This window comes from Eretmochelys imbricata, chromosome 23, assembly GCF_965152235.1.
Source record: "Eretmochelys imbricata isolate rEreImb1 chromosome 23, rEreImb1.hap1, whole genome shotgun sequence".
In the NCBI taxonomy this organism is placed as follows: Eukaryota; Metazoa; Chordata; order Testudines; family Cheloniidae; genus Eretmochelys; species Eretmochelys imbricata.
In genome coordinates, this window is record NC_135594.1 from 884,655 (window position 1) to 910,841 (window position 26,187).

Consider the following 26,187-nt stretch of genomic DNA (forward strand, 5'->3'; position numbering starts at 1 on the left):
CCGCCCCCCCCAGAGTCTGAGCGAACGGGGCGGCCCCTCCCCCGGCCCCCGCGCACGGGGCAGCCCCGCCCCCTAGGCCCTGACCCCGCCCCCCGGACCCTGCCCACGGGGCAACCCCGCCCCCGGCCCTGATCCCGCCCCCCGGACCCAGCGCACGGGGCATATCTCCCCCCGAGGCCCTGACCCCGCCCCTCGGACCCCGCCCACGGGGCAACCCCGCCCCCGGCCCTGATCCCGCCCCCCGGACCCAGCGCACGGGGCAGCCCCTCCCCCTAGGCCCTGACCCCGCCCCCCGGACCCAACGCACGGGGCTGCCCCTCCCCCGGCCCTGACCCCGCCCCCCGGACCCCGCCCACGGGGCAACCCCGCCCCCGGCCCTGATCCCGCCCCCCGGCCCCCGCCCACGGGGCAAATCCCCCCCCCAGGCCCTGATCCCGCCCCCCGGACCCCGCGTGCGGGGCAGCCCCGCCCCCGCCCCCCGGACTGAGCGCACGGGGCAGCCCCGCCCCCAGCCCTGATCCCGCCCCCCGGACCCCGCCCACGGGGCAAATTCCCCCCCCAGGCCCTGACCCCGCCCACGGGGCAGCCCCTCTCCCGGCCCTGACCCCCAGGGACTATGCCCACCGCTACCCCCATAGAAGATGCCCCCGTGACTGAGCACATAGAGCAGCTCCTTTCGTCACCCTGCCCCATGCCAGCACCTCGCAGCGCCCGATGCCCCCGCAGCCCTTCCCCGGGAGACCAGCCCCCCGCGCAGGAGGAGCGGAGCCCCTTCCTGCCGGACCCGGGGCCAGGCGAGGCTGGTGTCCCTAGCACGCGTATTTCGGGGCACCGAGGGCGTCAGGATGGAGTCAGTCCCGAGGGTCACCCCGGGCACGGGGCCAAGGGCCTCCAGGGACCCGCCGTCTGACACAGCGACCGTGGTTGCCCATCCTCTGCTGAGCAATACCCTGCCCCAGGCTTCTGCTTGGCCTCCAGGCCTGCCTGCTGGCAGCGCAGCCCGGCGGGACTGGGAACCCGGGGGCGAGCTCGGGAGGCTTGAGGGGGGGGCAGAGGAGGGAGCTCAGCAGGGGGGCGCCAGGTAATGGGGTGGGAGTCAGTGACCCAGAGATGGGGGGGTGCAGAGGAGGGACCTCAGCAGGGGGGCGCCAGGTGCATGGGGGGGCAGAGGAGGGACCTCAGCAGGGGGGCGCCCGGTGCATGGGGGGGCAGAGAAGGGAGCTCAGCAGGGGGGCACCAGGTGCATGGGGGGGCAGTGACCCAGTGATGGGGGGGGTGCAGAGGAGGGAGCTCAGCAGGGGGGCACCAGGTGCATGGGGGGCAAAGCAGGGAGCTCAGCAGGGGGGCGCCAGGTGCATGGTGGGGGGTCGGTGACCCAGAGATGAGGGGGTACAGGGGGGAGTACCAGGTATCGTGGGGGTGGGGCTGAACAAGTCGCACCGCACCCCCGCGGGAGCCAGTTCCCCCTCGCAGCCGCTCCCTTTACCCGACTCCCCGTTCGGGCATCTCCGGCGTCGCCCGCTCGGACTCGGCCCCTTCCGCCGGCCGCTCGGCTCCCCTTCGGCAACCTCCGGCCCCTTCCGCCGGCCGCTCGGCTCCCCTTCGGCAACCTCCGGCCGCTTCCGCCGGCCGCGCGGGGCGCTGGCTCGGCGCGGCTGCGTGCCCGGCGGGCGCCATTTTGTGGGCCTGGCCGCGGAGCGCGGGGCCGCGCCGAGTGAGCCCCCCCGTACAGTGACTGTGCCCCGTGTGCCCCCCTATGGCCGTGGAGAGCCCGAGTGCCCCCCCCGCCGCCGCCGCCTCCCCCCCCAGCCCGCACTCCGCCCCCCCATCTCCGTCCTGCCGCCACCACGACAGCGGCAGCTGCGGCCTCCCCCGGCCGCCGCCACAACTCCACCACCACGGCCCGGACGAAAGGTCCCGTAACCGCCTCTCCCGAGCGCCTCTGCCCGTCCGCGGGTCCGCCCGGCCCGCCGGACCAGGTTTGGGGGGGGCTGGGCCGCCGCGGGGGGCGCGGAGCCGGGGGCCCCCCGCGGGCCGCCGGCGGCGCCCGCCCGGGAGACGGGGGCAGGGCCTGAGCCGGGGGGCGCCCGGGGGGCGGTGGCCGGGGAGGGGAGAGAGCCCCGGGGCAGGGCGCCGGGGGGGGCGGGGGGAGTGGGACTCAGATCAGGCGGGGGGAGCGCCAGAAGCAGGGGGTGCCCGGGACCTGCGTGGGGGGGTGGGGCCCTGGGGGGGGGATCTGGGGGTCAGGGCCTGAGATCAGCCAGGGGCATTAACCTGGGGAGGCGGGTTATATATGGGGCAGCCCTGGGGGGAGCATCAGGGGTCATAGGAAAAGGGGGAATCTGGGGGTCAGGGCCTGAGATCAGCCAGGGGCATTAATCTGGGGGGGTGGGTTATATATGGGGCAGCCCTGGGGGGGAGCATCAGGGGTCATAGGAAAAGGGGGACCCTGGGGGTTAGGGCCTGAGATCAGCCAGGGACATTAACCTAGGGGGGCGGGTTGTATATGGGGCAGCCCTGGGGGGAGCATCAGAGGTCATAGGAAAAGGGGGAACCTGGGGGTCAGGGCCTGAGATCAGCCAGGGGCATTAACCTGGGGGGGATTATATATGGGGCAGCCCTGGGGGGAGCATCGGGGGTCATAGGAAAAGGGGGAACCTGGGGGTCACGGCCTGAGATCAGCCAGGGACATTAACCTGGGGTGGGTTGTATATGGGGCAGCCTTGCGGGGAGCATCAGGGGTCATAGGAAAAGGGGGAACCTGGGGGACAGGGTCTGGTAGCAGGATCCTGTGGAGGGAGCATCAGGGATTGGGGGGGGTCACAGAGGAAGGGAGGAACTAACCAGAGGTGGGGGTCAGGCCAGAGATTAGCAGAGGGGTGCAGCGTTAGGGGCTGGGGGAGGCAGCAGTAGGGAAGGGGTTATGTTCGGGGGGGGGTAGCTTGGCAGGGAGGCTTGGCAGGGAGCTGAGCTGCTGGCACTAGAGGGGAGTGAGAGGCGCTGGGGGGGGCTCTTCTGGTCTTCCAGCTTTGGTGGGGGGTTAAGGGAAGGCTTTATGGACTCCTTAATGAGGTCATGGACCCCATAGCCCAGCTGGGCAGTATTGGCCTCATTAATGTCCCGTTTGTTCTCAGTGGTTTCATGGACCCCTGCAGGCCACATGGGGGCTTTAGGGAGTGCAGTGTGGGCAGAAAGGCATAATGGGGTGTAATGAGGAGTGTGTAGTGGTGTGGGATGTGTTGAGCCCCTTGTTTCCCCTCCCCCTACCCACTGTATATAGAGAGACTCTCTTCCACAGCTGGAATCTCAAGTGATCCCAGTCTATCAAGGTACTGAAAGGTTTATAGTCCCCCAGGAAAACCCTCTCTCCTTTTATCCTCAGAGAAGTATGTGAAGCACCTTTCCCCTGCCAAAGAAACATAAGGCAACTGTTCCCTTTGTTAGTATTAGCACTTGCTGTCATTTGAAAAGGTAGAGCCAGAGATTATTGAATGCAGTGCACAAAAATAAACAGCTTAATCATGTACATTTGTGAGAGAGAGAGAGAGAGATGCTCCCCTTCCCACTCCCCTTTGAAGGCAGTTGTGTAGTACAGAGAGCTGCTTGTTTGTGTTAGTGTGCCTTCCTCTCTAAGGAGTTCTGTATTTCATGTGATGCAGGGGTTGGGGTGGTAAGTATTCTCTTTTATTGAATAATTCAATTATACGTTTTCCTTTCTTTTCCCCACCACCAAAAAAAAAGTCCGGAGACCATCATTTTATACATTTCATGTAAGGAATGAGTTAATACAGTATGTATACAAACCAAGCGGGATTCTGCCCCATTGTGTTGACTTGACTTTTAGATTCATGCACCCCGCAGATGTGAACTAAAAAATGTCACAAAAGCACACAGTTTTCTCCAAAAATAGGTCTGCTGTGACGTTTAAACGGCACGGGTACCAGAGTGAAAGGTCATCTAGCTCAAACCCCTTGATTCCATCTAGAAACAGGATGTGGATCCATTACTTTGTTTGCAAACTCCATCCTCATTCCATTATGTTGAAAGCAGGCAGACTGTCCTGTTAAAAATATTTGGTGACCAACTCACAAGTGTGCAAAAAAATTGTGGCAAAAGAAATCACTGTTTCCCGAATGTCATCACACATTCTCTCCCCCTGCCCCAACTGCCTTTTACAGTGTTATAGTTGATACCTGGAGAAGTTTAAGCAGGACAAATAGTGTTGTACAGTATAAGCACATCGTTTATAGGAATCTGTTTTACAATGTCCTAGTTTCTCTTCGGCCTGTGTTTCCATGATCCCTTTGTTTATCCAACGTATTATGATGAAAAGTTCATATAAGTTTGTTCCTCACAATACTTACATGAAATAAATTAGCTCATGTATCCCCCTCAGTGTACAGTATACTGCCCCCGCACCTTCCCCGCTAAAAAAACCCTCAGTCATTCCTTCTGTCCTTCATATTGAACAAAAACACACATATTGTCCTGGAGTATTCGTATTCCATCCAGTTTACGTTTTTCTTATGTGGAAAAGACAAAATTAGTTTCTTAAAAGCACGCACAAGTATATTTATGTGGAATTGTGTTGTTTCATTTCCCTCTTGTTTACTCTTCTTCCACTGCAAAAAAAAATAATTAGTAACTTGTATACATTTGTTAGAAAACGTCCATTATAAAACAGCACAAACACTCCTAATCCATTGTCGAAGACTAGTGGAGGATTTTTGTTGCAAATGTTGGTGCATTGTGAATGGGACTTTCACAATTGAGTAAAACTGGTGGGGGAGGAGGTGTCAAAAATGCAATTTACTTGTATTATTCCTTTTACTATTATTTTAGATTTATTTTATAATGGGACCTTTCTCCCTAACATCCTACCTCTGGCAGCTTACTTTTGCTATGAAGTCATAGGGATTGAAATGTCTCTTTGATCAATGGGCCAGGGTCAGAGCTGGAAAATGTTTACGTACCTGGCTAAGGTGTTTCTAGCCCTGGCAGTTCATGAGGTGTGGGACCTGACAGTATGGGTTTCTCCTAATTTGTTAAAGCCATATTTTTTTAAATAACATCTTCATGGTAAACCTGTCAGTTGTTCCACAAAATTTAAATAAAAGTTAATTTTTATACCTCCATAGTAGATCATTTTCCAAGCAAAATCTGAAAGGCTTTTTGAGTCTTAATCTACTATTGACTGATGTCATCAGCAGTTTCTGTATCAACTGTCATTGGGAACTAGAATGGCCAAATGCAGCTGAGAAACTAGATATTTGGTGGAGGAGAATCTTATACTAATTTCCACTTTATTGAGCTAATGTAGTGCCACTTCTTCATGGAAATAGGAATTGTTGTAAAATCAGAAGCAGTCGAATCTTAAACTGCCAAGTTTTGTGGAATTGTTGAGAGATTTCACAAAATGAACATTCAAGTTTTGGAGTTTTTTTAAATGTTAGTAAATGAAGTGACACTCAATCTTTTAATGTTTTCCTCTGATTACAATCCTGCATTTTCAGTTCTGTCATGACCATAATCCAGCACTCAAGACTCTGGCCCCAGTCATGAAAACGTATAGGCATGGGTTTAACTTTACTGCCATGAGTAGGCCCGTGCAAATCAATGGAATTGCTTTTCATAGTAAATTCAACACATGCCTAAATGTTTGTTAATATTTTGTATTACTTGGTTACTTCCAGATAGTTTAAGGCAAAGATTTCTAGTTTTAGCAGTTCTTGAATTAGCCACTAATAATGTCAGGTGAGAATTGAAGTGCAGATAGATGAAGCAAGATGGTATTCGGAATGATTTAGTCTTTCACCTGGAATCCTGCTAGGACTAGAAGTGAAGCGTTTACCTCTTTGGAAAGTTGAAAGCTTGGGTATATGGTATTTTATTTCTCAGCTGCTGCTTCAGAAGATACTAGCCCTTGCAAACAAAGTGTTGGTCCTTCGGTCTGGCAGTACTTTATGGCACTGGTTGAGAAGTGATTAAAGCAAATCCCAAACCCCAGAATAGCCTTTTCAATAGCCTTGTTATACTCCTGGGTTTGTGACATCAGTCTAGTGCTGTAGCAATGTCTAGAATATCAAAACAACATTATTACTTCACTGCAGGATCTAGTAACAGGGGTGGGAAGGAGCCAACTGTCTAAACTCAAATGACTTCAGTAGTTAGCAATTGGGGCAAAAACATGCCAAGTGAGAGCTGGATTATGGTTTTAAAGCCATATGTGAAAGTTTCCCCCGGTATAAAAGTCCCTTCAAAATAGAAAAGAAAAGCAGCAGTTTGTAACTTGGTTACAAACTGAGAGGCAGTGAGCGAGACCCCAGTGCAGGAATGACATCAGTGTTTTACCTTGGGTTGAGAGGAATGTCTCGTAGAACTCCCTGTGGAGAACCCACAGTTAATGTCCCAGGTTGAAGAAAGGCATTGAATGGAATGTAGCTTGCAGAAAGGCTGAGAAACTTGGGATGGAATTTCTACTCCAACCTGAATGATTCTGTAGGCAACAAAGTACACTGCGTTCTTGAGGCCACACCAGTTTGCAAAGTGAATATTGTCCTGGTTTCTCAGTTAACCTTATTCACGCTGTTACCATCTTGAGGTGAAAATCCAAGATGGCAACACTCTGAAGGAGCAGAGAAGAGGCAAGTTCTGGCCAGTTCCGTTTTTACTTCAGGATTGTACCGAGTCTCTCGGGGTTTTAGTGAATTAAACAATATTTGTATCGAGGGAGGTAGGACTCCAAATCCTATTGAGATAGACAGGTAATTCTCTTTGAAAGGTTCCTTTGAAAATCCCATCTTTAATGTAGAGATCTCCCGTCCATCCAGTCCTTTGATGGCCTTTACAGAACTCAGGTAGTAACCTAAGACAGTGTACCACTGCCTACATTAAAAAGAGCCACAACGCACCATAAAACAACACAAGATCTCCACCGTGCTGTACATACTGCAAAACCGGAAAAAAGCCGTTTAAATCTTGTTCAGAAAGATGCTATGGCATGGCATGACTGGAAACTTGTTCTCAACTAGAATAGTCTCTTCCCACTCCCACATGAAGTTTTCTCCATTCCCTACATTTTCAGCTTGTTTAGTGGCTTTCTTACTAGTTTTCAGCGTTCATTCTTCTTTTTGCTGATTTTGTTGTGTAGTTTGTTTCCTCCCCATATTGAATGTGCTGTAAAAATATCAGATTATTAATAGAAAACAAAATTCATCTTAAACCCTCCTGATCATACCTTTCTTGAGGTTGAAGAAAGACATTTATCCCAGGATAGGGAAATGTGCTATACAGTCTAGCTAGAGTTTCATATATTTGGCTTAAATTCACGCAAGATTAGAAGTTAATATTTCATGATTGTGAGATTAAATCTTGCAGACTTTTCAATCCAGTAAACTTCCTGTTAACCTATGTTTGTGGTTCATTTTCTAATAGAGCCCACCCCTTCTATTGCTTTGAAAAGATGCATTTTTGCCACATTTTTTGCATTCTTCCATGCTGACCTCAGTTACCTTGCAGCCATTTTTCTTTGTATGTTAACGTTCAGGTTTTGTAGTCCGTGGATCCACTCCGCTAAAACAGATCGCACTGTACGTGGGATTTCATGCTCAGCTGCACCTGTTGTGCAAATAACTGTTGTAAAAAGGAAGGTTTTCTGCAGTAGTCTGGCAGCCCAGATATTAATCACCATCCTAACTCTCCTCCCCTGTGATCAACACTTTGGATAAAGCTGTTTTTTATAACTGTAAATAAGATACTCCCACGTTTTGTAACAGGTGGGTTTATAGAGGAAATTTTTCTTTCCCTTGGGTCAGACAAACTTCCTTCTCTTCCATTTCCAGCTTCCATAGATAGTAAAACCACTTGTTTCCATATGAAGTTGGCACATGAGGGAGAGCATGTTATTCTGGACCAACTTTTGTAGCTGTGATGAGGAAAATAATTATAAAATCTTTAGCATAACTAGTAAATTATTTCAGTTACAGCTGTCAGTAATGTGCAAAATGTTTTCATAATTTGTCAGTTTCATATGAGTTTTTCCTAGTTCAACCAAGTATTGTTTAGTTATATGAAATGGAACTTTGTAAATATTTAGCCCTTAATTTTTCTAAGCCATTTTGAATTATTTTTAAAAAGTACATGAATTGTTTTAATAGACACATTTGCATAGTAGAAATGCTGTTATTACATAAAACATGTTGTTGTTTCCTGTATTCACATGAAACAGAAGTTATTGTTAAAAGAAAACAGAGAGCAAAAAAATAATACTTAGTAACTCACAAGTGCAAGATTATTCTCAGCAAAATTCTTTCTTAACTCTGTTTTGTGCATAATATTGCATTTTGCGCTTTAATCCCCATAATCCCAATGGATGATTTAACATTCTATATGTGCATATATACAAACACACCTTGTGTGGCTGAACTCCTGTTTACCTTCAGTTCATCACAAAAAATGTAACTCAAAGTTCTGAAATAGTTTGGATAACTGTGACATTCTAATTTCTAACAATACGTGGTAGTGAAAGACCTTGAGCATACACCAAATTTCCAATTTTTACATAAAAACCATGTATTATTTTTGCTACTTATTTCTGTGATTTAAAAAAATCTTTCTAAACAACTGGTGTCCCATTTTAGAATTGATTACAATATATAATGGTTAAAAAAGAAGAAATCAGAAAACTAGAAATTGTTTTCCAAAAGGCGACACTTTTCCCAATTTTTTTCGGATTTATGCTGGTGTGAATAATATTTTTGTTTTCTCTGCTGCTGTCATATGAGAGAGTTCACCTTTATGACACCATGTCTGCTTGAGGTGGCGGCTGGTTCATAGGGCTGTGTTTAGGTCATTACTAGGATTGTGATGTCATAGATGCAGTGCGATAGATAAAGCTCAGCATTCTGTTAAGGTAGCAGCGAGCTCTGTACTGGAGACGGCCCTTGATAGAAAAAATGTGAGGGGACTATAGGAAGGCCACAAGATGGGTACACACTTAGCTAAGGATTTTCCCACAGTCAGCATTTTTCTCTACAAATACGTTAACCACTTTACCAACTTGGCTTCTTTACTGTATAACCACAGTGAATGTAAATGGTGAGCTAGCTTATGAAATTGGCACAGCCTTGTCACTTTATAATCGTTTTTACTCACACTTTTTAATTCATAGTTTTACTCACCCTAACTTTCAGATGCCTTTATAACTTGCCAGATTTCAGATTCTGGTGTTACTTTCTATTTTGTTTGTGTGAAAACCCAAACCCAAAGTTAATGGTGAAATAATGTTAAGCCCTCTAGAGTCCTTCTGTCCAAAGACCTCAAAGCACTTTCCCAAACACTAATGAATTAACCCTCACATGCTCTCTCTGAGGTAGGTATTATAATCTCCATTTTACAGACTGGGAAATTGAGGTTAAAAGATTAAATAATGGGACCAAAGCTACTAAAATGAGTCAGTGGCAGAACCTGAGTTAAGGAATTCAGGAATGTATGGCTCCTTGCCCCGTGGTGGGTGCTACGCTGTGCCATTTCGCCCAAGATTTTGCTTGATATCTAAACATCTGTATAAAAGTGCTTTATTAGACTTTCTCTTATTCTGTTGAAGATTTGTACAATGACGAAGTAACTTGTATCACCAGAATTAGTTCTGTTTGGAGTCCTAGCAACTGGTTCACAAATTGGCTCGCAGTAGGCACAGGCTTTTACGCTTATTTTCAGATTGTCCTCTTGTTCTTCATGACGTTTGTCGTTCATATATGCCATGATGGAGCAGGCTGATACATTCTTTTCTCCAAAATGTACATAGGCCAGAGTAATTCAAAGCAGAGCTGAAGAACTGTGTACTTTACTCAACAAAAATGCCAGTTGTTCTTACTGCTGGGAATTGCAATTAGGGTGATTGCAACATGATATTGATGAGAGCACTCCTTCCTGTTTAAAGCCAACAGGGAAGATAGGAAATTAAGAGCAACCTTGCAATGCCCAATTGGCAAGTGCTTCGGGGAAGGTAATGCTGATTTAAGCAGAGCGATGCTAATGGGAGTAGCCGTTCTTCCCCTTGGATGGTAGCATGCATGGTGAAACATATGTGGCTGAATGAATTTACCATACCACAGCAGGCCTTTAAAATACTGGCTCATCAGCAGTGGCCATAGGAGAATATGAATACTGTAAATAGCCTGCCCAGCTTGTTTTCTCTCACAGCATAGCGTGAGCTTTTCTTTTCTCCTCGGTACTGTATCCAGCTACACGCTGGACACTGCTAGGTTGATGGAAGAATTCCGTCAGTCTGGTTACCGCCTGTTGACAAGATGGATTCACTGCGGCACTTTAGTAAGGGTCTACACGACAATGGTGCGCTGTGCCATGGTAGCATTTCCAGTGTAGCTGTACCCTGTGTCTCTTGAAGCCCAGTCCTTTGTGGCCAGACTGCATGATTGTTCCTGACAGTGCTTTTGTTTCCACATCGTTCTTCCATCTGCTTGTAAATGTCTGAAATAATGCGGTTTCTGTTGGTTCTGGGAGGCTGGTATGAAAGTTTGAACATCGTTTCTTTCCTTTGTGAAGCTGCCATTTTAAACCGGCTCCAATCCCATTAAAACCGTTGGTTCATCTAGTCCAGGGTTGATTTTCCTATTTTCTAGAAGGAGTCAGATGCACCAGTGTCCTGGGTGCCCTGTGATTGCAGGGGTCAGTCATGGAGGATTCTCCAGCCTGATCCTGACCTATAGTGCCTTCTCAGTGCTACCCGGGAAAATGAAAACCGACGAGCCACTCCCCAGGCACATATAATGTTAGAACTCAGGGATTCTTGCCTTCTCTCTGGCTGCTCTAAAGGGAGGAAAATCTTTCATGTTATGTGTACTCCTAGTTTCTCGTGTGTTTTCGATTTGTCATGTGTGCGTTAGACTTTGGAAGTGTTTCCTTGGAAATCATAACTTGCTGAGATTTGGTGATCTTAGAGGGGCTTTTGTTTTTAACTAGTAGCAAAGCGTAATTTGCTGGGGGAAGGAGAAAGGGTTGTCAGGCACCAGGTATTGTACTGAGCCATTGTTTTGAGATTCTGGAGTATCTGAGGTAATTGTTGTGGGGACAAAGGGAGATGGCTGCTGGAAGGGGAAATTGGAGTTGTTTTACCTATTTTTTTTCTCATTGGCTTTATACATTTATTATTTGATTCTCTGTCAGAAATGTGTATAGGGTCTGAATTCACCAGATATTGCTCCAAGCACTCTCATGTTGGTTTCTACCTTTGTGCCATTTGGATGTGTGGAACATGAACATGAACCCCGGATGGACACTGTACTTCAGTGACTAGTTGAAGCTTATTCAGCTGGTGCTTGCCTTTCAAAATTCCACATGCTTGCAGGAACAGGTAGTCCTGCAGCAAGCCTGATCTTGGATTGAACAAATCTATTATTAATATGTTGCAAATACAAACCAAAACAGGTTTGGAATTTTGGATTAAAGTGGGAATGGATGGCTCAGGGAAATTGGCAATGGTGGGATCCAGAGTGTTTGATCTCTAAAAGGTGCCACAAGTACTCCTTTTCTTTTTGCGAATACAGACTAACACGGCTGCTACTCTGAAACCTTTGATCTCTAAGGGGCTAGAGCTGGTTTCCATCCAATCCAAGCAGATGATGACCAAATGTTGTCTTCTAATGTCTGTTCAGCTGTCTGTGTAATGAGTTGCAGGACCTTAGTCCATTCAAAATAACTTCAGAAGTGTTAACTGCATTGCTCACTGTCTGGGAGATATTGGGGTGTGACTGAGGGCTAGCTGTCTGAGGCTCAACCCAGATAAGACTGTGTTGATGTTGGTTGGATTGGTAAGTTTACCAGAGGAGATGACAGGGATTATTTCTGTTCACTCAAGGTGTGCGCCTGTCTGTGGTTGACCTGGTTCCTGACCTGGGACGGCAGTGTCTAATGAGATTCCTACCTGCTGCTAGAAGAGCAGGTAGTAGCTACAGCCGCTTTGGCCTTTTTCCATCTACTGGCAGCTAGGAAGTTGTGCCCGTTCCTTTCATATGCAGACTCTGCCACTTTCGTCTCTGCCTTTGAAATTAGATTCCTCCATGCGTTCTACATGCGGATACTTCTTAAATCTATTTGGAAACTGCAGATGGTGCAGAATTTGTCGGCTTGCTTGTTAATCAGTGTTTATTTCATAGAATCCTAGAACATCAGGGTTGGAAGGGACCTCAGGAGGTCATCTAGTCCAACCCCCTGCTCAAAGCAGGCCCAATCCCCAACTAAATCATCCCAGCCAGGGCTTTGTCACGCCTGATCTTAAAAAACTCAAAGGAAGGAGATTGCACCAACTCCCTAGGTAACGCATTTCAGTGATTCACCACCCTCCTAGTGAAAAAGTTTTTCCTAATATCCAACCTAAACCTCCCCCACTGCAACTTGAGACCATGAGACCATTACTTCTTGTTCTGTCATCAGCTACCACTGAGAACGTTAGACCTTGAGAACATTAGACATTGTGCTGGAAATGGCCCAACTTGATGATCACTTTAGATAAGCTATTACCAGCAGGACAGTGGGGTGGGAGGGGGTATTGTTTCATGGTCTCTGTGTATATATAAAGTCTGCTGCAGTTTCCACGGTATACATCCGATGAAGTGAGCTGTAGCTCACGAAAGCTCATGCTCAAATAAATTGGTTAGTCTCTAAGGTGCCACAAGTACTCCTTTTCTTTTAACATTAGACCTGTGATGCATGACCTGCCCTAGCTGCATGTTGAATTCTGGATTGATTTTAAGATGTTGGTTTTGACTTACACGGCTGTAGATAGTCTGGGATCTCCCTGTCTAAGAGATGCCTCTGTCCCATGACGCTATCATAGCTGCAGTCAACAGAGGCACCTGAGCGGGAGTCCCGTCAGAATAGGCTAGAGGGATTTGTTGGTGGAATGTTTTTTATTAAGGCCCTGGGCCTTTGAAACTCGCATCCTCCCCAGGTCACTATTAACCTACCGGTGTATTACAGTGCCTGTCTGTTAGGGTGACCATATGTCCCGTTTGGCCAGAACAGTCCCTTTTTTAAGCCTTGTCCCGGCCGTCCCGAGTTTTTTGGCAAAAGTGGGCATTTGTCCTGTTTGCTTTTGCCAACTTGATCAGTTGGCAAGAGCAAACTGGACAGATGCCCACTTCTGTCCAACAAGTGGCGTGCTGTGCGGAGGAACATACGAGGGAAAGAGTGGAGATGTCAGCCCCTTACAGGGGGGCACGGCTTGTGCAGGGGGCAGGCAGGGTTCCAGCAACCCCAGCCTCGCGTGGGGGGGGTGGAGGGAGGGTAGACAGGGGTACCAGCGACCCCAGCCTCATGGGGGGGCGGGGTAGGGAGGGGACTTGGGCTATCCCTGTGTGAGGGAGGGACACTCAGGGCAGCCGGTGCTGGGGTGGGGAGAGGGCTCAGGCCAGTCCTGTGCAGTGTCCCATTTTCCCTTTGGGAAGTATGGTCACCCTACTGTCTGTCCTCCCTGGCCTTGCGGGGAGATTGGGGTTGGGCAGGGCTTGTGCTGACATGGGACTCTGGCATGGGGGTCGATTAATTTCTATGTACATGATCAGTGTGTTGTTTGATGTAATTTGGTGGTATTGATTACTCTGTTCATTTATGTAATGCAGAGATTGCCAAGGTCATCCAGAATCCTGGAGGGGGTTGGGGGGATGCCCTTTTACCATTGGTAAAATCCAGATAAATCATTCCCCAAAACCACAAACAGACCGGGCCCCTTGGTTGCAGTCTCAGCAGGGAGGTTGAATGACTGAAGTCCCTTCTTTCCCCAGAGCTCAGTGTCTCCCCGTGGAAGGGGTGAGACACATTAGCAGGGGGCAATGTAGAGAGTGGAACTTTGCACCATCGGTGCTGTATCTGTCCTGCAGCTAAAGGCATGGTTTCAGTTTCTAGGGCTGTCCATTTTAGCATATTTCAGCAGCAGTGAAATTAATAGGAGATGTTTTTGTAGCGGGGCCAAAGATTAATGTCCTAAATGCTGTTTCTGTTTGAATTCTTGCCACTGAAAAGCAGTAACGCCACCATTATTGTTGTGCGTTGCTTTTAACAAAAAAGGAGGGGGGAGATCTTGTCATGAGTTTTAGACTGTACGCTCGCTGGGGTAGGGACAGTGCCTTCCAAGATGTCTGCACAGCTCCGAGCTAATCTTGGGCACTTCTGCCAAGTAAATAATGAAGACAACGTAGAAAGATCCCTGTGAAAGCAGACATGACGATAGCTATTTGAGGTCTGAAGGTGTTTGCATCTTGAGGGAGAGCATTGCCTCTATGCCCTGTACCCTATATAGAATTGCCAACAAGGGGACACTCCCTCTGAAGTTTCCCTTCACTGTGGTACTGCTTGCTACTAAGGCTTTTGAGGAAAGGGTTACCCTTAAATTGCATATACATCCTGTTCTCCAAACTCAGGGATAAAATTCCATCCATTCATCATACTCAAAATCATCATTTTAAATAAAGACTTGAACAGTGATAAGTATGTACTTCTTTGGTCAGAGCATAGAAGAGATGGAAAATTAGAACAAGATTAAGAACATGAGAATTTGTAGGATTCGGGAAGGAGTGAGCAGTATAAAAAGAGAATTCAAGTACTGCTTGCACCCTTACTTGATTTGTAAATTTGATTTATTTTGAGCTTGGAGAAAGCTTCCCTTCACCAAACCCCAGTAATTCTTAAACTGAATGTGACTGGAAAATTCTCTGAGGACATTTCCGATCTTGATTTGTTTTATCTCATCTCATGAGAACCGTAGTTACGTGTGAACCCTAATGTGGTCTAAAGATCAGGAAGCAGCAGTGCGTGTGTTTCCAGATTTGTCTCACCAATCCAAAATTAAGAGACAAATTAAATTTTCTTAAGGCAGCATTCTCACTTGGAAATGAGGGCTCAAACAGCTATTCTTTCCAAGCAAGAGTCCAGATAATTGTAGATTAAACCAATGTTTTATTTATTTATTTAAATTTACACACACAGATGCTTTTTAGATAAGAAGTTGCCTGTTTGAAACCCCTGGAAGAGGAGCTAGATGCTTCTTCAGTACATGATTTGCCGGATTTCTTATAATAATTAGGATAGACAACAGGAATAATGGGGTTTCTGTGATGATTTGTTTTATTTTTATCTTCGTAGGACCACATGGTTTGTTGTATGTTGACTTTAATTCAAAGGCTGGTGGAATTTGTGATAATGTTCTCTAAGATTTGAAGCTGTAATTTTGCAGTCTCTGCTGTCGTATGTTGTTCAGTAGAATTATTTTATAGGCTTTCATTTTTTAAAAATGTGCCTAGATGGGAACTTCTGGTCTGAGGCGTGTGTGTGTGTGTGAGCGTGAGAGAGAGTTGAATAGGCTCTGTTTGTATGTTCCAGTGACACAGATGATAACAAAGTCAACTGTTACAGATGTCTCAAACCAAGGTATTTGGGACTAGTGTTACCTTTAGATTTAGGAAGCCCCAAGATGTCCAGCTGGCTTAAGTGCCTTGAGTGATTTTGTGAGGAGTGAAATACCAGTGTGGGTGTTTGCTCTGCAGGGAGGATGGGGAGCTGGAAGAAGGCGAGCTGGAGGACGATGGGGGAGAGGAGCCCCAAAATGCTTCTGAGTCACATGAGAGGGGCCGGAAAGAGAAGGGAGAGAAGCACAAAAGTGACTCGGATGAGGAAAAGGCTCATCGGCGGATGAAGCGCAAGAGGAGGAAAGAGCGAGAGAGAGAGAAAGAGAAAAGAAGAGCAAAAAAGAAAAGGAAATCCAAGCACAAAGTGAGTAAACAAACACACCTTAGTCCTGCCAGGTATGGTAATAGGGATCTCAACTCCACTCCTCCAAGACCACAGCATGGTTCACTTACAGAGTCAGTGATTCCAATGGCTGCCTTTACATACCTACCTTGTAGAGCAGGGGTTCTCACCCTTTTTTTTTCTGAGCCCCTCCCCCCCCCCCCCCCCCCGAAAACTATAAAACCTCCACAGCCCATCTGCATATAAACGTCAGGCCAGCGTTAGGGGGTTGCAAACAGGGCTGTTGCTTGGGGCCCCATGCCACAGGGAGCCCCATTAAGCTAAGCTGCTCAGGCTTCGGCTTCAGCCCGGGGGCTCAGGGCCTCGGGTTTCAGCCCCATGCAGTGGGGCTTCGGCTTTCTGCCCAGGGTCCCAGTGAGTCTGATGCTGGCCCTGCTTGACAGACCCCCTGAAACCTGCTCGTGGCCCCTCAGGGGGCCCCAGACCCCTGGTTGAGAACCACTGTTGTAGAGAACATATTAGCTATAGTATCCTAGGCAGAATCTCCCTGCCTTAGGCCTTGCCGTATGGATGTAGCCCATCATTATGGCACCATGTGGTGCATTGTACCTCACCTACAAGGAAATATGAGCTTACTGTTTAAATTAGACGTAACCCAGCAGGAGGTAACAAGTAAAGAAACAGTGGGGAGGTAGAAGATACCCTAGTAAGGAATCTCTTTTCTTTTTCTGTGTTTGCATATATCTATGGGTGGAATGGAAAGGAAAAACAGTTTCATTTGGTAAAGTAAATCTCTTTTTTGTGAACACCTGTGCTTGCAAGAAGACTAGTATATGGTAAATTAGAATGTCTGGCTTGTAAAGTCAAAGATATTTATGAGACCCTCAAGCTAACAGACGGTGTAATATGAATTGCTTTCATTAGAAACCAATTAAACAAACTGGAAACGTTCCCAATTCGGACAGAATCTACAGTGACGTTTGAAATACACTAGAAGTCTTTTGCATCATAAATGGTCAATTCAAGGAACACTGTCAAGATTTTTGCAAGCCAGAATCTGAGTTATCTTAAGAAAGACTCGTTTATATTGTGTGTGGCAGTCCAGATGCCTGGCCACAGAGTTGCAATTCAAGCTTAGAGCGCAAGAGCCGCTGTACTAAAATCATACAATATGTTTGCCATTCCTTGCAGCGCCATGCATCTTCCAGTGAAGACTTCTCTGACTACAGCGAGGACTCTGATTTCAGCCCCAGTGAGAAGGGGCACAGAAAGTACCGGGAATACAGCCCTCCTTACCCTCTTGTAAGTACCCGCGATCAACCAGTTGTGGAGAAAGCTGCTCTCTCCAGCACTGTGTTGGAAATGTTGCATGCTTTGCACACACAGACCTGTCTCGCTGCACGCAGGGGCTGAAGGCCAGTCTTATGGGCTCCTGGCTTTGCTCCAGGTGCTGAGCCCCTTCCATCTTTCATTTTTTTCCGTTTCTTTTAAAAATTGAATCATTACATCAGATGTCCCCTTTGGCCTTCCCTTGTCGACCTGAAACAGCCACTTCCCAACAAAGAGACAGGGAAGAGCAGAGGGAAATGAGCAAACAACAGTAGGTGCTGCATGCAGTTACCCTGGGAACTCGGCCTGAAGCAGGTGTGGTTTTCTTTCAGAGGCCATGGTCCTCTGACTCCAGAGGGGACACTGAAGAATGCTGGTGATTCCCTCTTCAAGGAGCTACCTATTCCCAAGCTTTAATCCTGTAGAGTAGTGGCTGGGAGAAGGAAGGTGACTTGAGTGCATCTTTCAGTGTCTCCTTCTAGTTCTGTCTGATGGGTCTGTTACACCCTTTCTAACCGCACTTTGTATATACAATCTTGATGAAGAGCTCGTCTGTCTCTACAGAGTTCTGGAGGCCCTGGGAGAAAGCTGCCAGGGAAGGGGTGAATGATAGGTATTAAATGAAACCATGAGGGGGCTGTGGCTTTGCAGGTTTGGGGATAAAGACTGCTCTACTTCCACAGTTTCTTGGCAAGTCTGGAAAGAGGGCATGCCCCAGGGACCTGCTGTGCGTCAGCCATCACCCTGCTGTTTCAAATTGATCATTGCTTCATTGTTACCCCTTCCTGTCTGTCTACTTTTCTCAGTCTCACCAGCAGTATCAGTCCTCTCACAGTGCCCCCTTGCCAAAGAAGAGCTACTCCAAAATGGAGAGCAAGAATTACAGCATGTATGAGGATTACGAGAATGAGGCCTATGGCGAATACGAGGGGGATGAAGATGAAGACATGGGGAAAGAAGAGTATGACGACTTCACAAAAGAGCTGAACCAGTACCGGAGAGCTAAGGAGGGGACACATCGGGGGCGAGGTATGGCTGCCTTTGCCAACACCCTTCCGAGGCCAACACGCTTTTCTAATCAACATGTTACAACGCTTGGCTTATTAAGGCTGATGATCAGTCACCACGTAAGGCTCTGATCTTGTAGTTGGCGGCATGCAGGTGGACTGCTGTGCCTGCTCTGAGCCCCTGGTACGACAGAGGTCTGCTGCAGTTGCAGTGGCAGGGCCAAATAACCCATTAGTTCTGCACAGCGAGACCCAGAGACGTCCATTTCTTTACATCTTTTATTATGCGAGGGCAAAGGTCAGATCCCAGTTTTGTAGCTTTATATTTAAAGGCACATTCTTTCTTTTATATCTAGATAGATTTAAAAATACAGGTGAGGTTAAAAAACAGTGTGTGTCCTTTGTGTGCAAAGAAAACAAAGCCAGGATAATATGCCAAGTCAGATTTCATCCTGCTAAAGTGTATTCAGAGTAAACTCTGAAGTGTACCATGTCGGTAATCCTGCATGAAAGATGAAACTTTATGTGCGGTAATTGCCCTGCATTCACAATGGCTACTTTAAAATGTTTACATCTTAGGCACTTTAAAAGTAATTGCTTCAGAATATTAAAAAGCATTAACCCACTTAAAACCAAATAGCACCAAGACTTATTCTATGAAAAGTCTAAAATACACAGAACCTGCTCTTACAAGGAGGAGGCCGGTGTTTTAATGTCTTTACTAAGCGGGTGTGTAATATATATGTGTATATATACATTCTGTTAAAAGGATCGCTGAGTGGTAGAGGTGATAACCTGGGTCTCGGAGGATCTGAGTTCAGTTCCCTACTCTTTTCCCTGCTCTTCCATAGACCTCTTGTGGGACCTTGGGCAGGTTACCGTGTCTCTCTATAGCTCTGTTTTCCTGTCTGTAAAGTGGGGAGAGTGGCCCTGCCCTCCCTCATAGTGGTGTGGTGAGGATAAATACATTAGAGATTGTGATGCACTCAGATATTGTGGTAATGGGGGGCAGGTAACTACCACAAATGGATGGATTCTGGTTACAGGTTGATAGAGCCTGAAACAGAACCATAGTACAGATATTGTACCCGGCATGTATTGTCTTTGCCATATTCTTCACTATTTAAATGTGACGGATAACCCTTACTGGAATGCCATTGACTTTCCTTTCAATTAGGTATGCACTTACGTTTGTGTTCCTTAGGAAAATGACCCTATGTTGTATTAGTAGGCTTAAAAAGCCCCAGCACACCCTCGCAAACTCATTGATCTCACTAGCAGTAACTAAGAGATCATTTGCTGTCATAATCTGATCTGATTGTCCTCTGTAAGTGAGAGACAACCATGTTACTCCTGTGAACTGACTTGATACCTGCTCCAAAGACAGCCAGTCGTCAGGCGTGGTGCCACATGGCTGTCGGAGTGTTCAAGTACTGCAGTAGCAGACTGACGCTTGTTTGCTCGCTCTACAGGCAGTCGAGGCCGAGGCCGAGGATACCGAGGGCGTGGAGGCAGAGGTGGAATGAGAGGGCGAGGCATGGGCCGAGGAAGCCGTGGGAGAGGGAGAGGTGAACATCCGGAAGAGGAGGAGGAAATGTATGAGGACGAAATGGAAGTAAGGCCCGTTTCTGAGCTGTATCTGAGTCCCCCAGAGATGGGGAGCGTTAAGTGGGAGAACATTCTTTTCTGGAATTAGAAGCGGTGGGGTGAGCATCAGTTTTGGGCCAAGAGTCCGGTGCACTGACCGCTCTGTTCTTTCTGAATTGCAGTATGGTGACAATGAAGAGCCAATGGGTGACGAGGAGTACGACGACTATTCAAAAGAGTTGAACCAGTACCGGAGGAGCAAAGAGGGCAGAGGGCGAGGTACACAACTGAGCCCAGAGCAGAGTGAATTAGACGGTGCTCGGGGGCTCTGCGCAGTCCGAAGAGTAGAGCCAGCCTGTGGTATCATAATGGTCAGGTTTTATTTGGGGGGCGGGGGGGAGTATAAATAATTATGTTGTTTTGCTCTATTGCAGGTTTAAATCGGGGGCGTGGCCGTGGCCCCAGAGGGAGAGGAAGCAAGGGGATGGGCAGGGGAAGAGGAAGAGGCGGGAGCAGAAGTGGAATGGGGAAAGGTGGCGGAATGAACGAGGATGACGATTACTATGATGAGGACATGGGGGTAAGCAGCTCTGCCTTGTCTCCGTTGGGGTCTTGCTGCACTTGGGTCACCTGTGGAAAGGTGCCCATAGGGTTTCTCTCCAACATACCAGACAGGCTTCCCCAGAAATAATTTCATTTGCATGTATTGAACTCTGAAATTTGGGACTGAAGTTGGACTTTCTGAGCCTGCCCAGGGCTCTCTGCCCGCCAGTGCTGCATATTGCCTTAGGCTCAGAGCCACAAGTTGACTTCCTTCTATCTCATTCATCATCGCTGAGAGTAAAGATCCAGACCTCTGGCTTCTGCAACCCCATTGGAATACAGAACTTGGGAAATAATTAACAGTCCTGATGATGCAGAGCAGAGCATACCCCCAGCTCCTTTTCCCACCGGGTTTGGCTTGGCAGGGCCTCCAGGGGTAAAGCCAGTAACGGTTGGTCTTGCTCAGTAAAGTGACACTGGACCGGCACAGAGAGCGGATCTGCCAAGAGGCTGGGCTCCTTTTATCTAGCCACTTTTCTCATCCTAGCTGCACTTCAGTGGCAGGAGACTGGCAATCGGTCACGTACTCCTGAGCTTGGCAGTCAAGCTTTCAAGCAGCCCAATTTTTGAACCTCGGGCATTGATTTTCTCCCTTCTTTCAAGGGGCTCCTCTGCCTGTTTTTGTCTGGGATGTAGTGCTCTCAGGCACTGTTCGACTGGCACCAAGTAATGCTAAAAAGAGGGAGGCATCTCGGGGAGCCCTTATTGGAGTTCATGTCACCAAGTGTATGCATTGACCTTACAGTCAGAAAATGACCCCCATTCCCCACCCACCAGAAAAGATCTCTGAAATACCTTGAAATGAGCCCAAAGTCTAGACTTCATCTTTGTGTATTTCCCAGCAGTGTAAAAGTGGGACTGACCCAGTCTTCATGACAATAATCCCTTTTCTAGGCAGGATGGATTTTTCGGATTCTGATGGGTTGACTGACAAACCAAGTTGAAATCTGTCCCTCCATCTAGCTACAGTTGGTCAGGCTGCAAGTCTTATGCTGCCTTCCTGCAAGACCTTCATGTGCACTTTGAAATGCATTTTGTAGGAAGATGGTTAATTTCTTTCCATGGCTAGGATTTGCCTCTTCGTGCTTGTTAACTACACCCTTACAATTCCTGCAGGACGGAGGAAGTGGTGGAAATTACAGACGGAATGACCATGATAAACCCCACCAGCAGTCGGATAAAAAAGGAAAAGTTATCTGCAAATACTTTGTGGAAGGCAGGTGTACCTGGGTAAGGAGATAATTAATAGTGGCCTTGACTTTACTGTTAAGCATTTCAGTAGTACCTAAAATGCATCCAGGTCTGTACAAGATATGAACTGAGACATACGTGGTCCTTGCATTAAAGAACATAGAGTCTAGAATACATGTTGAAAGTGATAACGTGCTGAGTGCTAGGAGAGTTACACCGAGTGTAAGGAAAATCAAGTGTGCAAACACCAAACTGAGACAAACACTTGTTTTACTTTCTACTTCCTGATTCTCCAATTTTAAAAACACAGGATAACCGTGGGCCACAGAGCCCAGTTTCCAAGGATTTCAGGGCCAGAACCCCAGCAGAGAATCAGTTCTATAACAAGTGCCTTATAGGTGTTTGCTTCCCCCTGTTATTGTGTATGCTTTTATTGTTTCATTAACAGTGGGGGTGTTGTACTTTTTCTATACAGGGGGAGCACTGCAATTTCAGCCATGACATCGAACTACCAAAGAAACGGGAACTGTGCAAGTTTTACATTACTGGTTACTGTGCGAGGGCAGAGAATTGCCCTTACATGCATGATATCCTTTCCTCTTGTTCACTGTGTTTCCAGTCACCACGGAGATCAGTGGCTTTAAGTCAGTCGTGTGCGGCCCTATGCAACAGGGAAAATGGGCCAGAAGAGTAGGTCCCTGCACCAAGTGGCTTACGATCTACAGGCAAGTGCCTGTATGATCTCGGTTCCCAGAATGTGGGGTGCACCGGCTTATGGGAGGGGGCCGTGAGGGGCTAGCTGAAGGTAGAGACAGAACTCTCATTTGTTCTTCAGTCTCAGCTTTCGGTTTAAAAAAAGTCGGTCTCTAGCTGTTAGAATTGTAGACAAACCCTTCACATTGTGATCTGAGTTAACTGATGCAGAGACGTCTACCTAAGCTTGCAGAGAGCCTGAAACGGGAGGAACTGGGGGAGAGACTACCCTGAGTGTAACTTATGCCTGCCTGAGCCAGCAGAGAGCCTGGACGCTGAGGTGTGAACAGCCCCATTCATTTCAGTGGGTGCTGACTCAGAGGCCAGTGATGGCATCTTCATTATTTCACAGCTCACCAGAGCGTGTCAGAAAGGAAGGGAAGGGTCTCATGATGAAGATCTGCACTAATGTTTCCCCGGGGAGAGGGAGGCTAGGACTAGCCATGGGAGTGTGGAAGACATATACCTTAAGATGTGTAGGCTTTTAACAGTGTATGACAGCTGCAGGGACACGAGTGGCTTCATGTTGGTGAAGGTGGGCTCAGCTTGCGAACAATACAGTATGGAGTAAGCACAAGGGAATGGGGTCTTCAGGCTGCAGAGCTGCACAGAGCAGGTGAGTTTGCAGGAGTTTTAGAAAAGGAAAATGTGGGGTGTGGGGCAGTTGTGTTTTATTTTCAGTGTCAGGACTGCAGAGGTTTCACGTTCTTAGTAAGAATGTACCACATCAGAGCCATTGGTGGAGCACTGTTAAAAAATAACCTGTCTGCCCACTGACAGATTTTTTATTAATTACTCAAAGGAGTTTTATTTTCCTTAACACTTTGTACGAGACTTTCCTTGTAAACTGTTCCACACCACTGGGAATTGTATCAATGGGGACGACTGTATGTTTTCCCATGAGCCGCTCACAGACGAAACGCGGGAGCTGCTGGACAAGGTAAAAGGGAATTGTAATGTGGGTTCCTTTCGGAGTGGCTTTCCTTGGCTGATTTTGCTGCCCATGCGAAACTTTCACAGCAAGGAGAGAGGAGCTTGTAAGGTCGGGTAACAAGGGTGTCATTTGGAGTCCTGAGATTGAATTCTGAAAAGGGAAGTGCAGGGAGCCTGGTCTGACTCTGCAGAGCAGAAGCCCCATGCTTTGGGACACTTTCAGCTTGCTAGAACACTGTTTAATGTACCGTAGGAGACAAGCCCGTGCTGGCAGACTCTCATGTGCAGCCTCAGCGCTGGAGAAACATGGGCCAGGCCATGGTCTGAGCAGCTGCACTGAGACCTGGCAAACTCATACCAACATGGGCTGTTCAGGGCGTTGCTTTTAACTGCCTCTCATTTCTCTCTCTCCCTCAGATGCTGGCTGATGATGCAGAAGCAGGTGCAGAAGATGAGAAGGAAGTTGAAGAGCTAAAGAAACAGGGCATCAATCCGTTACCGAAACCTCCACCCGGAGTGGGCCTGCTGCCCACACCCCCTCGTCCTCCTGGACCCCCAGCTCCAACTTCTCCCAATGGCAGGCCAATTCCTGGAGGACCGCCACCTCCTCCACCACCCCCCCTTCCACCGCCAGGGCCACCCCAGCTGCCACCTCCGCCGCACGAACCTCTCTCACCACAGCAGCTTCAGCAGCAGCAGGACATGTATAAGAAAATCCCATCTCTGTTTGAGATTGTGGTGCGGCCCACTGGGCAGCTGGCAGAGAAACTAGGCGTGCGGTAAGCATGACCCTCCCTTCCAACTAGTTATGGATGCGTTAAGAGGAATAACGCTCAGTGGGAGAGTCAGGAATAGGAAGGGGGGGTTATGTATGCCATGGATAGGTTATTATTCATACTCTTTTCTCTGAGGGTCTTAAAGTAGTTTTACAGGATGAAATTCATCCACAGCCTCTCTCAGTCACAAGCAGAATGTTCCCACTTGTAGCCTAGTTGTTATTTAATGTAGTTAATATATGGAATTTCTTTGTGTTATTGGCATAGTAGTAAAATTGTCCTTGTATGCATCTCGGAATTTCTGTGGATCCTTTAGACACAGTACAGGGTAAATAGGAACCTGTGTGTTGCTTCACTGCACGCAGAGTGCTACTGACCCCTTACTGCAGTCACGGAGACAGTGTAATCAGAACATTCTGTATTTCCTGTTCTCTCGCTATGGAGTAGGCTCGGAAACAGGCCAGCCAAGGTTCTGCTCCTGACATCTGGTTTGCTACAAGGTTAGCCTGTCTTCCTTGCCCAGAGAGACCTCTGTGCCATGGCATGGTGGTCTAGGCAGGAGGGGGGTGCACTGTGTGAATTCAACATCCTGCTGCCATTTCATAGCAGTGTACAGAAGGGCTGAGGACACAGTCCTGCTGCTACTGAAACTTGACAGTAAAGAGCTGGCTGCTGGAGTGGAGAGATGTGGAATAGGCACCTTTTGTGTGGAAATGAGGCTTTTCGGGCAGCTCTTGTGGTGGGTGCATTAAAACAACATGGTCTGTTCCTGCAGGGATCCTCAACAGGCATTCCCTGCAGCACTGTGCCTGTCCTTCCAGGACCCTGCTGCAAGCCCTGCTCTTTGTAGGGAAATGTGACTGATCTCAGGTTTGCATTTTAAAAGTTAAATTTCCCTCTGTTCTCTTCCAGGCACCCAGTTCCACCACCTCCCCGCTTCCCTGGGCCTGGTGGACCACCTGGGCCTATGCCAGGACCCATGCATCCTGACATGCACCCAGATATGCATCCTGACATGCACCCAGATATGCATCCTGACATACATCTGGACATGCACCCTGACATGCACCCTGACATGCACCCTGACATGCACCCGGACATGCATCCAGATATGCACCCCGACATGCACCCAGATATGCCTATGGGCCCAGGGATGAATCCTGGGCCTCCAATGGGTCCCAGGCCCCCAATGATGCCATATGGCCCGGACGATTCTCCACACTCCGGAATGATGCCCCCTGGCCCACCTGCACAAAGCTTCTATGATAATTTCTACCAACAGCAAGAGGGGGGCCTGGACATGGACCCTGGCTTGATGGGTGACCCAGGTATGTTCCTCTTACTGACTGTCCTTCGGTTGTCTCTGTTTACCATGACAGGAGTTGGTCTGATGCAGGGGGGGCTGGAGATGCCATGTTGGCCTGGTCTCTTTTAGCTGCCTGTGAGCACTTAACGTGCTGCTCTGGGTGGCTGGAGATGCCATGTTGGCCTGGTCTCTTTTAGCTGCCTGTGAGCACTTAACGTGCTGCTCTGGGTGGCTGGGCAGAACTTGCACCAGACAAGACTCAAACATTGGCTGGTTTCATGGGCATAAGTCTCTCTTTACTGCTTTCTTGAGAATCGGCTGCTATATTCAGCTGTATGAGAAATAACTTCAGTGTCCTGTGATTGTGAATGTTTGCCCTGTTCCTTCTATGCAGAGGACTATGGGAATTACGAGGATATGGACGAGCCTCTGGCAGAGCATCTTTTCCCTGACCAGTCCTTGGAACCCGATTCCTTGTGTGAAGGAGGGGCTCCAGGGTTACACAAACCATCAGCCAACATCCCTGACTTCCTGCCATCTGCCCAGAGAGCCCTGTACCTGAGGATCCAGCAGAAGCAGCAGGAAGAGGAGGAGAGGGCTCGAAGACTGGCCGAGAGCAGTAAGCAGGAGCGGGAGAATGAGGAAGGCAAGTGGCAGAGTACCAGGCTTGTTCAAAGATATGTCTGTGAAGGATGCCCCTGCACCCTACCGACCAGGGGTCCCACACCAGACTAACATGCTGTCCTGGCTTAGGAGGCCTTGGCCTGTTTCCTCCCACCATTTCTGGTTGTCTGGAGTTGGTCGCTGCCTTCCCCCTCCGTGTGGGCTGTGAGCACTGGCACGTCTGCATTTCTATGCTGTGTTTGGACACTCCTACGCTTGCAGGTCTGTCAGTGACAGGGATGAGAATGCTGTCCCAGATCTGTCTTTGGCCAGC

At 48.2% G+C, this 26,187-nt stretch overlaps 1 protein-coding gene across 1 annotated transcript in view; it reads left to right on the forward strand.

Annotated features, from left to right (window-relative positions):
* Positions 1-1,505: 1,505 nt before the first annotated feature.
* Positions 1,506-26,187, forward strand: part of ZC3H4 (zinc finger CCCH-type containing 4) — a 30,388-nt gene continuing 5,706 nt past the window's right edge. Inside the window, exons 1-13 of the mRNA XM_077840719.1 lie at positions 1,506-1,914; positions 15,561-15,786; positions 16,957-17,067; positions 17,901-18,123; positions 19,574-19,716; positions 19,871-19,967; positions 20,123-20,268; positions 21,408-21,521; positions 21,958-22,069; positions 23,066-23,175; positions 23,586-23,947; positions 24,857-25,272; positions 25,645-25,896. Of these exons, the coding sequence (XP_077696845.1) occupies positions 1,757-1,914; positions 15,561-15,786; positions 16,957-17,067; positions 17,901-18,123; positions 19,574-19,716; positions 19,871-19,967; positions 20,123-20,268; positions 21,408-21,521; positions 21,958-22,069; positions 23,066-23,175; positions 23,586-23,947; positions 24,857-25,272; positions 25,645-25,896 (2,470 nt within the window). The 5' untranslated portion in view covers positions 1,506-1,756. The remainder of the gene's footprint in view (positions 1,915-15,560; positions 15,787-16,956; positions 17,068-17,900; positions 18,124-19,573; positions 19,717-19,870; positions 19,968-20,122; positions 20,269-21,407; positions 21,522-21,957; positions 22,070-23,065; positions 23,176-23,585; positions 23,948-24,856; positions 25,273-25,644; positions 25,897-26,187) is intronic.